At 37.4% G+C, this 13,135-nt stretch overlaps 3 protein-coding genes across 6 annotated transcripts; 1 reads left to right on the plus strand and 2 right to left on the minus strand.

The window, feature by feature from the left end:
* Positions 1 to 118: 118 nt before the first annotated feature.
* LOC126377494 (proteasome subunit alpha type-5) lies at positions 119 to 4,285 on the minus strand. Of its 3 annotated transcripts, none has more exons than XM_050025227.1 (5): positions 4,245 to 4,285; positions 2,803 to 3,059; positions 2,249 to 2,427; positions 1,657 to 1,769; positions 119 to 1,303 (listed from the first exon to the last, which is right to left on the minus strand). In XM_050025227.1, exons 2-5 carry the CDS (start codon positions 3,057 to 3,059, stop codon positions 1,121 to 1,123), a joined length of 732 nt encoding a protein of 243 aa, XP_049881184.1. In that variant the 5' UTR covers positions 4,245 to 4,285; the 3' UTR covers positions 119 to 1,120. The 3 variants fall into 3 exon arrangements, with proteins under 3 accessions (XP_049881184.1, XP_049881185.1, XP_049881183.1); XM_050025228.1 differs by having other exon boundaries at positions 4,117 to 4,257; XM_050025226.1 differs by lacking the exon at positions 4,245 to 4,285 and adding an exon at positions 3,186 to 3,323.
* Positions 3,521 to 9,071, plus strand: LOC126377489 (uncharacterized). Of its 2 annotated transcripts, none has more exons than XM_050025220.1 (2): positions 3,521 to 3,648; positions 4,910 to 9,071. In XM_050025220.1, exon 2 carries the CDS (start codon positions 4,945 to 4,947, stop codon positions 8,647 to 8,649), a length of 3,705 nt encoding a protein of 1,234 aa, XP_049881177.1. In that variant the 5' UTR covers positions 3,521 to 3,648; positions 4,910 to 4,944; the 3' UTR covers positions 8,650 to 9,071. The 2 variants fall into 2 exon arrangements, with proteins under 2 accessions (XP_049881177.1, XP_049881176.1); XM_050025219.1 differs by lacking the exon at positions 3,521 to 3,648 and adding an exon at positions 4,589 to 4,712.
* LOC126377491 (tRNA (adenine(37)-N6)-methyltransferase) lies at positions 9,072 to 13,013 on the minus strand. Its single transcript, XM_050025224.1, has 7 exons — positions 12,796 to 13,013; positions 12,609 to 12,706; positions 12,155 to 12,398; positions 11,650 to 11,807; positions 10,531 to 10,735; positions 9,764 to 9,937; positions 9,072 to 9,535 (listed from the first exon to the last, which is right to left on the minus strand). The coding sequence occupies exons 1-7, from the start codon at positions 12,861 to 12,863 to the stop codon at positions 9,148 to 9,150; spliced, it is 1,335 nt and encodes a 444-aa protein (XP_049881181.1). The 5' UTR covers positions 12,864 to 13,013; the 3' UTR covers positions 9,072 to 9,147.
* Between the last annotated feature and the right edge of the window lie 122 nt (positions 13,014 to 13,135).

The raw sequence follows: 13,135 nt of genomic DNA on the forward strand, positions 1-13,135 counted from the left end.
CTAACTACTACAACTATAATAAGTTTACAAACTAAATACTGAACAATACAAAATAAACTAAAAAAAATGTTTCTACTATAGCATAGGTAACTTAATACTTAAAATAATACGCAATATATAGTAGTAATGATTTTATTACAAATAAAATACTCACCTCAGATTCTCAAAAACTCGATACTCCCACACCATGGCAATATTTCAAATAAATTGTACTTCTTATAACTAAAATACATGTTTAATGAACAGTATAGTAAAATATACTTATATATAATAAATATAACTTAACCAGAATTCGTTCTTTTCTAATGTACTTAAACACATACATAATAGAAATTCATAAAACTGTAATAAACAATCTTTTGCTATGGGAAGAAACTACAATTTACTTCAAATATTACTCTAAGATACTCTTACTTAACCGTTACAGCAATGAAGTACAGTAATGCCAAAGAATAAATAATTTTCGACTTTTTAAATGCAGCCAGAAAATCGAGTTTTCAAAAAAGCGGCCCTTTTCAGTTCCAATATACCAGAGTATGTTTATATTATGTGATAAAGGACGTGCAATTCTAAGCGCGAATAAATGCATAAACAAAAAGTACTCCATAATAATAATGTCTTCCTTGCCGCGTTCGGCAATGGCGACTGCTACAGCATTACGTAGTTGAGCTTCGATGGTGGACTCTAACATGACTAATACAACCCTATTTTCGTAAAATAATCGGACTATGTCGGAACAAAAAGGGGCTTACGCTTTCAAAATTGGAATTACCAAATTTGTCATGGATACATACTGCGATGGGAGTATCGCCAGTCGCTCGCGAATTACGAATTGTATTGGACTAAATAACCTAACTGTACTATGGATGTGAGTGAATACACAAGTAAGTATTAGTACTAACAGGCTGCTTATGACCTGAGGATGGTTTCTCACTGATTCGGATACGGGCAGGAATCAACTATAACTTTGAGGGAGGGATCGACAGAGCGTCTTCTCTCTCTCACATGCAGTGATTGGTCTATTCATCATGTCTCCACTCCGCTTTGCAAAATCCTACCCTAATTCAATGACATTACTGTACCTCACGCTTACTGTAGTATTTCAGGATACTCTACAAGTTTAAGGTATATCCTTAATGACCTCAGCGAGTTGTTCCCGTGTGAACATATGGAACATGGACCCAGGTGTCATGGTGACAACCTCCACATTATTCTCCGACAATTTCTCCTCCATCACTTGTTTCAGGATCGTCAGTGCTGATTTGATTGCCTCCTTAAGATTCATGGATTTATGGTATACTTCCTGTGGATCAAGGAAAGTAAGTAAAATCAAATCACTTCACTTTTATAGTTTATGGCAACTTGTTGCCATAGATTACATAAGCATTACTGCCAAAGTCAAGAAAAGACACTTGTCAATAGAGAAAAATAAATTAAAATCAATAATAAACTGTTTAAAATCAATTTAAGATTGTCAGAGGTCACTTATTAAATATCAAACTTCTTTAAATACTTTATTTCATTGGTTTTAGAGATCAGATATTTTTTTGTATGGATTGAAGCAGTCAGTCATAAGTTTATACATATATGTATATATATATTATGCTAGAGAGAAATCAAAAAATTAGTGAGCAAATAAAAATTAATTTAAGTTACCTTCAAACTCTGCTGAGCTCCTTCGCTACCAGAGCCGATGGCCTTAGCATCATACTGCACAAATGTACCGCTGGGGTCCATGTGGAACAGCTGAGGGCCTTTCTCGTCAATACCTGAATAAGAAACATTGCAGTCAATGTATATACACAAAAGAAAAAGATAAATAGACCTCTTTTATATTTTTTTCAGTAGCCTTAGTTAATAAACAGTTTTCAAACCTTCATTTCAGTTAGCATGAGTCTATTGTATAATTGTAAATTAAAAAATAAGTTGTAAATATAAGAGTACACAAAAGTTAATCAGTTTAAAAATAGAATTAACAAATATACAAACAGTAGAAAGACTAGGATACCTTGGGCATTCATTAAGTAGACATGACTAGAATATAGGCATTCATCAGTTATTTACTGTCCACATGCTAAATAATAATTATTTCAAAGAATTAAGAATTATTTCGAAGTCAAGAGCAAACCCATCTTAATTGAAAAAAATCTCTGTTCTGAGTTCAAAATAAACCAATAATCCTATATTAATTTATTTAGATTATTTTGGAAAAAGGAATGATCTTATGTAGAATTTTATGACGGCTTACCAGCAAACATAACAGCAACACCAAATGGACGAGACATGGCAGTGCCGCTGTCGTCATCACTGTCACCAAACTGAATAGCCAGGTTGGACACAGCCTGTGCACACGACTCTACACTCATACGCTCATTGTACACAAACCAATGGTTTTGACATTCCACACGAGCACGCTCTACTAAAGTCCTGAAACAATTTACAATTAGGTTTATTTAGTTATATCAAAATGTTACAATATTTTTTTATCTTGTTTATCCCCTTGGCATAAAGGCATAGGCTCAAAATGTTACAACATATCGTTATAGAGATGAGTTTTTGCCTGTATTTTTATTTATTAGTAACACAGATGTAGCTCACTCATGTCAAAGGTATAATAATAACATACAATTAGATGCCTGGATGCCACTTATAGAAGTTTGCTTAGTAAATTTTTATTGAGCAGATTGCCCCACTTTTAGGGTTTTATACCAAAAATAAAAGAAGGATCTTTTATGGCAGCTGTTTTTTAAGTGACTTGCATTTTGTAATATGCACTAAGTATTTCAAACAAAAAAATATTACCTAGAATCTGCCATCAGGCCAGAGACAGCGCAGGCGATGTGGCGGTCCACCTCCACGATCTTTTCAATCGTTGTCGGTTCCATCAGTGGAGAAGTGATCCTCTTCTCCACGGCCAAAACGACGCCTTCAGACGTGCAGATGCCTATAGCTGTCGACCCTAACTTAATAGCTTCGATAGCATACTCCACTTGGAACAGCCGTCCTTCAGGGCTGAACGTATTGACTCCACGGTCATACTCCGATCGGGTCAGGAACATCTACAAATCAGCGAAAAATATCACAAATGCTACCGGCCCAAAAGGTTAGGTTAAGATGACAAAGCGTTTTATCAATTCTATGTATGCAATATGCCTAAACGAGAACTTTAAGTAATTTTTGCGCACCTTCAAAGCTTTATTTTATTATTAAAACAAATTTTAAAGAATATTTAGTGCAAAACACGAAGTGAGTAATCAAAAATTGATGATTGTTGGAAACTTTAAAAAGTAAACGTCAAAGTGGAATTGATTTTCATAAAGTGGAACATCACTGATAATAAAGACAGAGACAGCAACTAACTAGGTATATCTCTATCCAAATTTTGTTCCAGTACAAAATCTATGTCAAATATTTTATTTTTAGGGTTGTTTAATCGATCGATTAAAATTGCATTAAAATAATCGATTTCGTAGTAATCATCGATAGTGTTTATCGTAAAATCGAAATAAAGCCAGAGAAATCAAACAACCCAGCGACCGGACGTCAACCAGTCAACGCAGCAAACGTTTTATTATCAATTTATTCAAAGTTAGACAAACAAGCAAAACGTGGGAACTCAAATGATAAACAAAAGAATTATTTTATCAGGTAAATATTTGTGTTCTAATTATTTTTATAGGCCGGTGGTTGATTGTGTAACCAATAATTAGTAAACATAAATTGTTTATATACCTAGGTACTTCCGTAGAATATGGGGGCGTAAAAAGTTTTGTTTTTCAAAATTATAATCTTACGCTTCACCTGTTGTGATATAGCAATTAATTTAATCACAAATCATGTAGGTAAAGATGTAACTATGATTAACATTTTGCTAGAAATATTAGATTTCTAACATAAACATAGTATCACGCATGCCTGTCTCCCCGAAGGGGTAGGCAGAGGTGCGTAGGTATACTTAGTTGGTATGTAAACTAACACAAAATTGTAACGTTTTTAGTAGCACTGGCTTCAGTGTAAAACTTTGGAACATAATAAATATCCTATTTTTATCATGTGGATTACTTTCTAAAGTAGAAAGTAAATTATCTAGACAAAACAAATATTTAAAATGCTTACCGTTTGCAAGATGGATATGATGAATCGTACGGGTGAAAGGGTTTTATGTTACCTATTACAAGGATTAGTCACACATTTTAGGTAACTATATGCGACAACTTCTATAAAAAAATATTCAATAAAATTACCTCTAGCGCAACGTCTTTCTACACATTGAACGTAGCGTCATGTACATGACAATTTTTAACATAGGTACCTATATCTATTCTAATAGGTCACTAAGAAAATCTAGGTTGTAAAAATCAATAGGTACTAGTTAACTATCTCTTAGACGATATAATAATATTAGTTACAATGAAATCAAAATCAATATTTTTAAATACATGTCCACGACTTCCACGACTATTTACGTAACGAGAAACAATGTAAGTACCCAGGTACTACTGCTATAGTAATAAATTTATATATACCTACCTAGTATTGTATTTGAACAAGATAATGTAAAAGTACCAAAGACGTATTTATTGTGCAGTAAATTCGTTTTACATTACTACCATTGTAGCTTCACATAAGGATACACGTCTGTATTGTTTTGAAGTCTATTCGTGTACTCGTGTGAGTTGTACTTACGAGGTCGATGACCGACCTAGAGTTTGGTAAGTTTATTTAGCTGGTGTTTAGTTTGGTTGTTGTTTCGGGGTCGACGCCAATGGGAAAACATTTGATTTGAACATGTACAGGTATAATAAAATTAATGAAAATATTAACAAATTCACAAACGTTGCCTTTTATATTAGTGTACCTATAGGTAACGATATAATTCAATGAGTCACTTATTTTTTACGTGTTTCAGGTGACCTTTGCTGAGGACCATTAGGTGTCGTCACAATGGGTATCGGCCAACAGAAGTTATCCACGAAAATCGTCGGAAAAGTAAAGTCTGTTACGAAGACTGAAAAAGAATACCTCATAGCTTACGAAACAGGAGAGCAAGCGAAACTGAACATCTTAAACAATCATGTTTTCAAATACTTCATGTCGCCTACGGGTGAATTCCCAGACTACCCCGAACCTATGAATCCTGATGACGTCGCAAAAATTACTGCCAAGAAAATCTCTGATTATGACACCACAGCTTTTGAGAAATCGCACGTTAAAGAACATGAACATTCATTCATCATCCACACTATCAAAATCCACATAGAATTTGATAAGATAAAAGGCACGATGTCGGTGTTCGATAAAAGAACAAACAAACAAGTGTTCAGCGAAGCGAAGCCATTGTCTTATGCTAATAACAAAGCAACACAAAAGTTGCATCAACTGAAAGACGAGTATTTCTTCGGAGGTGGTATGCAGAATGGGAGGTTCAGTCATAAAGGAGAAGTTATACATATTGTGAACACCAACAAATGGACCGACGGCGGGGTCACATCTCCGTGTCCTTTTTACTGGTCTACAAACGGCTATGGGGTCATGAGACACACTTGGCAGCCAGGCCGCTATGATTTCGGATTGCACAAACCAGACTTTGTTAAAACAATCCACAAGGGAGAGGATTTTGACGCGTTTTATTTCATAAATGAACAACCGAAACGTATTCTGACTGATTACTTCGAGCTCACAGGTAAACCGCTTCTCATGCCTGAGTACGCTTTTTATGAAGCACATTTAAACGCATTCAATCGTGATTATTGGGTCAAAGTTAGTTCTGATACTCCAGGTGCCATTTTGTTTGAAGACGGAGAATATTACAAAAGCTATAAACCTAATGAAATGGGAGATAAGACTGGAATTCTGGAATCCTTGAACGGAGAGAAAAATAACTACCAGTTCTCGGCACGAGCTATGGTAGACAGGTACAGGAAACACGACGTACCCCTCGGTTGGTTTATTCCCAACGATGGTTATGGATCGGGATATGGACAGACAGATTCTCTGGCTGGTGACATTGAAAACTTAAAGGAATTTGCAAACTATGCTCGAAAGAATGGTGTAGAAGTTGCGCTCTGGACTGAGTCACAGTTAGAGCCCAAAGATCCAGAAAACCCGAAAAAAGGTGAACGCGATTTAGCTAAAGAGGTCGGTGTAGCTGGAGTAGTGGCTTTGAAATGTGATGTCGCATGGATTGGTAGCGGTTATTCCTTTGGGTTGAATGCGGTCGAAAATGCTACTAACATATTTATGAAGACTACGGAACATCGACCGATGATCATCATGGTCGATGGCTGGGCGGGCACTCAACGGTACTCTGGCATCTGGAGTGGAGACCAGAGCGGCGGGGAATGGGAATACATCCGCTTCCACATCCCCACTTACATTGGCACTGGACTTTCCGGCCAGCCAGTCCTCGGATCAGACATGGACGGAATTTACAGGGGGAAGAGCAGGGAGGTGAATATAAGAGATTTTCAGTGGAAAACATTTACACCGCTGCAGCTTAACATGGATGGCTGGGGAAGCATTCCCAAAACCCCTTTTAGCTTTGGAGATGAAGCAACTGCAATCAACAGAGCATATTTAAAACTGAAGTCAACGATGATGCCGTACAACTATTCTATAGGACACGAATCGATTAACGGCCTACCAATGATCAGAGGCATGTTTTTGGAATTTCCGAGTGAACCGTCTGCTTATACGCTGGATTCTCAATATCAATACATGTGGGGGCCAAGCATATTAGTTGCTCCAATATACAAACAAAGAGGAGTCATGGATGCGTCGATTCGCGACGGGATTTTGCTACCAGACGCTGACCAAGTTTGGATCGATTTCTTTACCGGAGAAAAGTACCAAGGTGGCAAAATCCTGAACAACATAAGAGTACCGTTGTGGAAACTACCTGTATTTCTCAAAGACGGAGCTATTATACCCATGGTCAATCCGAATAACAATCCTTATGAAATCCAAAGAGATAATAGAATCTTCACAATTTATCCAAACGGGGAAACAATCTTTCATGTTTATGAAGACGATGGGATAAGCGTTGATTACCTAAAAGGACACTCTGCTTCTACAACGATAAAAGTTGTTGGACCGAAATCTAACGAGTCTGGTGAGTTGTTGGTAAATATTCACAAAACGAAAGGTTCTTACAAGAGCATGGTAAAGGAAAGAACTACATTACTTCGAATTATGGCATCAAAAGATATTCAACGCATAAAAGCAGCAGCCAATGGAGAGCCGTTACAATTATCCAGAGTCGATACAGATGAGGATTTTTACAATAAAGAAAATGTGTATTACTTCAAAGAGGACTTCATTGTCAACCCATATTTGAAGGAAGTCACAGAAGAAATCTGGAAGCAAAAATTTCTCCTCGTTAAATTAAGCAAAGTCGACATTACAGAAAATGAAATACACCTGAAAGTAAAAGGTTACACAAACAAGGGTAAAATATTCGGAAGTAACACAAGTTTGAACGAATCTTTGGAAGCACCGTCACATTTGACTGCTCTCACTGTTAGAACATCTATTGCTTTACTCTGGGAACCAGTAAATGAAGCTACTTATTATGAAATCGAAAGAGACGGCGCTGTATTTAGCAACATTACTGGTTCTTCGTTTACGTTTGAAGATTTCAAGTATGAATCTAAGCATACCTTTAGGATTCGTTCGGTGAACGATGAAGGCGTGTCGGAATGGAGCGATTTTGTGGATGCTGTCGAAATAGAGGATCCGTACAGGTATACGGTGAAAGATGTAAAAGCGTCTTGCAGTGTACCCTGCGAGCCGGGTGAAGCCATATGTAAGCTCACAGATGGAGACCTAAAATCGCTCTGGCACACTCAATGGGACATGCCCCATCAAGCGGACTACAAAACTGGAAGCACTATAAAAGTTAATTTCGACTTGGGCAGCGTATATGAAATCGAAAAATTTGAATACTATCCCCGAGCGGATGGTGGTAACGGAACGATCCTTAAAATACAATACAGACATTCTATTGACGGGCAAAATTGGAGTCAATTCTCTGAGGCCATTGATTGGAAACGCGATGATAAAGTCAAGAAAGTCGCTATAAACGGGGTTAAGATGCGATATGTGGAATGGAACATTCTAGATGCTGTAGGGGGCTTTGCAGCTGGCAGACAAGTGATGTTCTATAGAACTTCCACTTTTGTGCCAACCAAGATTGATGACAGGAACAAAAATATTGTTCAGGGAGTTAAAGCAACTTGCACGTTACCTTGCGAGTCGGGTCAGAACATTTGTAAATTGACTGATGGTGACACTGCCTCCTTATGTATGTGGCATACTAAATGGGATGAGCTGGGTAGAATTGACCCGGAAGAAGGGCAGCATTTGGCGGTGCACTTTGACCTGGGTGATGTTTTTGAAATTGAGAAAATGGAGTATTACCCGCGAGATGATGCAGGCAACGGAACTTTTCTCGAAGTAGAGTATAGACATAGTATTGACGGCGAGGCCTGGACTGCTCTGTCTGATACTATTCACTGGAGTCACGACGAAATCGTCAAAACCATTCCCCTTGGCGGCGCCAAATTTAGATATATCGAACTGCACGTATTGAACACGATTGGTAACTATGGCTCTGGTAGACAAATATTGTTTTACAAGAAAAATAATTAGTGTTTCAAATGAAGCTTTAAATAAAAGTTGAAATTGTAATTTTATAGCAATATTATAAAGTATTAAGCTTATAGAAAAATATAAAACCGCCCAATTTTGTATTGCTTAGACAAGAGCATTTTTATTATTGATAATCGAATGGTAACGTAAGTTTTAAAGATATACAATTTTAAAGACAAATTGGTTTATTGTAACAATGAAAGTGTTGTTTTTACATAGGGTCCAAACGCATATAAGCATTTGTATTGGTTATAAATTATAAAAAAGATAGCATTTATTAATATCTATATTATTGTAATTTTATCTCGGATATTACAAATTGTATTACTATATTATTTATATTTTAAGAAGTTATAAAGGTATATAATTTTAAATACTATTGCGTATTAAATATATGTTATTATTGTAACAATGAAAGAGTATTGTGCTTTTAATTTATATTACGTGCTTGACAATTTCAGATCAACTAAACTATGACAATAGTTTACCCTAAAGGAACTAGCTCTGCATATCTTCTGCAGACCTCACGGCGATGATAGTACAGACCGAGGAACTAGTGTCGAACACGCAACTGATAGACAAGTCTTCTAGGACACAACTGTACTCGTGATCGGGGTATCTAGTCCTCACATAGTTTGACCTTGGATCCTCTGAAAGCAGACTTTGTATGTTGGTTTTAAAAACCTGCGCTCTATCCCCAATTAAGTCGTTTAGTCTTTGGATGACGTCATCTGTGAATTGGACTTCGTAAGCGTGTGCGGGGGGGTTTGAGATCCAGGGAGCTATTCGGATGCCATCAGTGTTGGTTTGTGCCGACTGTGGTGGCGTGAAGCGTTCTTGACCGTCCGGGGCGCCTCTTTCTGAGTCTGGTCGTGTTATGGGGGATCTAGACGGGAAAATATAAGTTTGTGTCAAATGTGACATAAATATTGCACGATAATTACAACACACATGTTTTTACGACACACCAGAGGAGAGAAACACCTGCTCGTTGCAACATAACATCACGCCTGTATACCCAAAAGACGTAGGCGTTAGGTGTTATAAGATTTTGATTAATTCCCAGTCCAGCCAGCATGGAGATGTTATGATGTATTTTATTCGAAATCCTTACCTAGCTGAGATATCAAGTATGTCGACGCTGGACGGGGAGTCTGACGGCGAGACTGGTGTCATGAGAGTGGGTCGGTCAGGTGACGGCAGCTCGTCCTCGAACGGAGACCGTGACAGTGGCGGGGGGGTGCTCGTTGTGTCGATCCTCATTGGGTGTGTTAGACGCGGACTTAGACTGAAAAGACGGGATTCCTGTTTTAATGATGCTTCACAGTCGATTTCCACTACAGCGATAGGAACTGGTGGACTGAATAATACAATCTGTTTTAATACAACCACAGAAGTTTATAGTGAAAACCAAGTAGACGCATTATGAAAAAACACGTTCAGATGTTATTTTGTTCAACTTCTTTCAATTAATTTTATTCCAGGTAAAAATTAAGATCACATTTTTTGCGAGTCTGTTGCGAGGTTTTGTTAACAAAAAGGCGCTTACGCGGTTTTCTCTATAAGGCAACAATAGGTATGGAATTTTAGTCACACTACGAATGATGCATTAACAGCGGATCCCTTTATATTACAGCGGCTGCAGACTGTTACTCGACATACACGCGACTAAAAGCGATGCTGTTATGCAGGTAGAACGCGTATGTGTAAATACGCTCGTAGGGAGCGTGCAGTAGGGGTTTCAAGACTTGTATTTCTCGAGACTTTCGAAATGTCTCGAGACTTTCGAAATGTCTCGAGACTTTCTAAACGTCTCAAAAGCCAGTTATTAACATCTTTAAGAACATTTAACCTCAGGTTCCATACCGTTATACAACTAACCTTCTTGTATCATATCCATCATCATCCACAACCAAGCTGGCGAAAGCATCAGTAGCGTCGCTGATCCCCTCAGTCGGGGGGCGTTCCATAGACGCTATGGTGTCTCCAAACATGCTGGGATAGTCATATTGAGGGATATATGGCTTAATATCCAACACTGGTGTCCCATTCACCATGTCCACTCCTAGAAAGTGGATTTTGTTACCTGAAAATGAAATTAATAACATTTTATTGCAGATTTGCCGCAAACGGCATTTACTTGGCCGGACAAATTCAACCGGTACGAAATTTAAAACAACAGGCCTGAAGGTGCCCAGTTTTTACATTGTACTGTAGTGATGTACATTATTCAGTAAAGTCTGAACATTCTTCATCAGCATTGCAACTATATCTGGTTGTACATTACTTACACACGATAACGCGCGTGCGAACTTACGTGCGAACGTTCGTTCGTGCGTAAGTGAGTGCGTGCTTGAGTACGTATGTATATCCAAAGAATAATTTGGATTTTGGTTTTTGTTTACTCACGGTAAGTATAGATAACTGGCGTCGGCTTAATGACGGACGATACATAGATCGAAAGAATTGCGAATGGACAAGAGGACCCGGTGATGTGATAGGTAACAAGTTTGTTAACAAGTCAGAGAAATGTTTTCGATTTTTCTCTTTTTAATTATAAATAAATTAATAAAAACATTTATTTGGTTTACAGTCACACATGCACGCAAAAAAGTAAAAAGATTAGTTACAGACAGGCAACCAACATTGTCGCAGCTCTGCATTTAACGCACCAGGTATGTCGTGTGCTGCAGCAGCGCAAAACGGTCATAGCTCAGCGCAAGAATTCGCTCTCACGAACAACAACAAAGTTGGAGAAACCCGTGGATACGGCGACCGAGCCAAGTAACGATGTTTGCCAATAAAATTCGATAACTAATGAAGAAAACGCCGCCGATTGAAAATACAATACACAATTCTTTATTTCACAAAAGGAACATATACCACAGGTACTTCTGCTGCCAATCTGCAATTGTCCTTTATGTGTTTTGAATTTGAATTTTCAAAAAAAAATTCTGTACAATAACACTTTATTTACCAACAGTAGTACGGAAAGCTCACCCTCAATGCTCTGTATCTTAACAAGCGAGAGCCCAAGCGCGCAGGGCCGATGTGGCGCCCGCGTAGACAAGACCCCACGACGCGCGCCTCGCAACCGCGGCGGAGACACCTTCGCTGGGACACTCGTACTCTCTGTAGCGTGGAAGTGGAATATTATCCTGAAATAATGTATTAAGCCATCTTTACATAAAAAAAATTAGGTCTAAGTAAGTAGTATAGTCAAGCATGAAAAAAAAAATAGCAAGAAAAATGCAAGATGCCTTTGTTAACTTGCACCTATATGCATATTAAGCATGAATATTATTTTCTTTTGTCCTTGACAAATATTATAACTTCGAAGTATTAAAAGGTGGTAGGAGTAGTTGTAGTATATTCCTATAACACTCAAGTAACAAGGCCCTATTGACATTAATATCTTTTTATCATTCATTTTAATTAAACATTATTTTGTATTTAACTGTATTAGGGTATATAGATACATACAACATCAAAGGTATTTACATACCACATATGAGAGAACTCCTCCAACCCACTAAGAGCATGTTCTGGATTATTGAACACGTTAGGATCTATGATCACTGTGCCTTTGGCTTTGGCCATGATGACAGGTTGGCGAGGCACACCGCGCTTGTTTTGGAATGAGGTTTCAATAATTCCAATAGGCTTGTATAGTATGCCATCATTGGGGTTTGACGTTGATGGTGATGGTACTGGTTCATAGTTGCTGTTGTTTGGTAAGAGTGTGGTCGCTGAAAAAGATTCTTATGGAATTAATACTTAAGGGGCAAAAAGACAATTAGTTGGACAAAAAAATGTTTTTACTGTGTTTACTGTAGTAGAAAATAATGAGCGTATAGGCCTCATCCAGTAATATATGTGTTATTCTGAAGAGTATAGCATATTTTACATAAATAAACATTTGCATACTGTAATTATCATGCACTGAACATAAACCTTACCTGCTTCAGCGCAGTTACCGCAACGCAGCCCATTCAAAGCTGATTTTATCAATTTGATCTCTTTCAAATGTTCATGTTTTAGAGCCGACAACTGCTGTCTGTAATATAAATTCAGTAAATTACTGTTACAATTCCGGAGACCCTAATCGACCAATACTAAATCGGATTTTCGTATCGTTTTATTCACCTTAAATTTTTAATTTCTGTGCGTGCCAAAGCTATTTGATTACGATAATGTTCCACAGTATCTGCCATAGCGGATTTTTCATCTGAATCCGTGTAATTTAATTTAGAAATACGGTTTCTTCGGAGAAAGCGTATAAATAAAAAGAAACGTTCAAAATTTAATTAAACTGTTCTGCAATTTATTTCATTTCGTAACTTTTGATTCGTACATTGCAATTTTTTTTGCCTTTTATGTTATTATTTGGTTGTCTTTTATGTTATGATTTGGTGATGATCTAAAAGTAACATAAAAACTTAAAGCAATGTGACTTGTTAAAAAAGCAGTAAATATTCATGGAATC

This window comes from Pectinophora gossypiella, chromosome 23 (assembly GCF_024362695.1).
Source record: "Pectinophora gossypiella chromosome 23, ilPecGoss1.1, whole genome shotgun sequence".
Taxonomy (NCBI): Eukaryota; Metazoa; Arthropoda; class Insecta; order Lepidoptera; family Gelechiidae; genus Pectinophora; species Pectinophora gossypiella.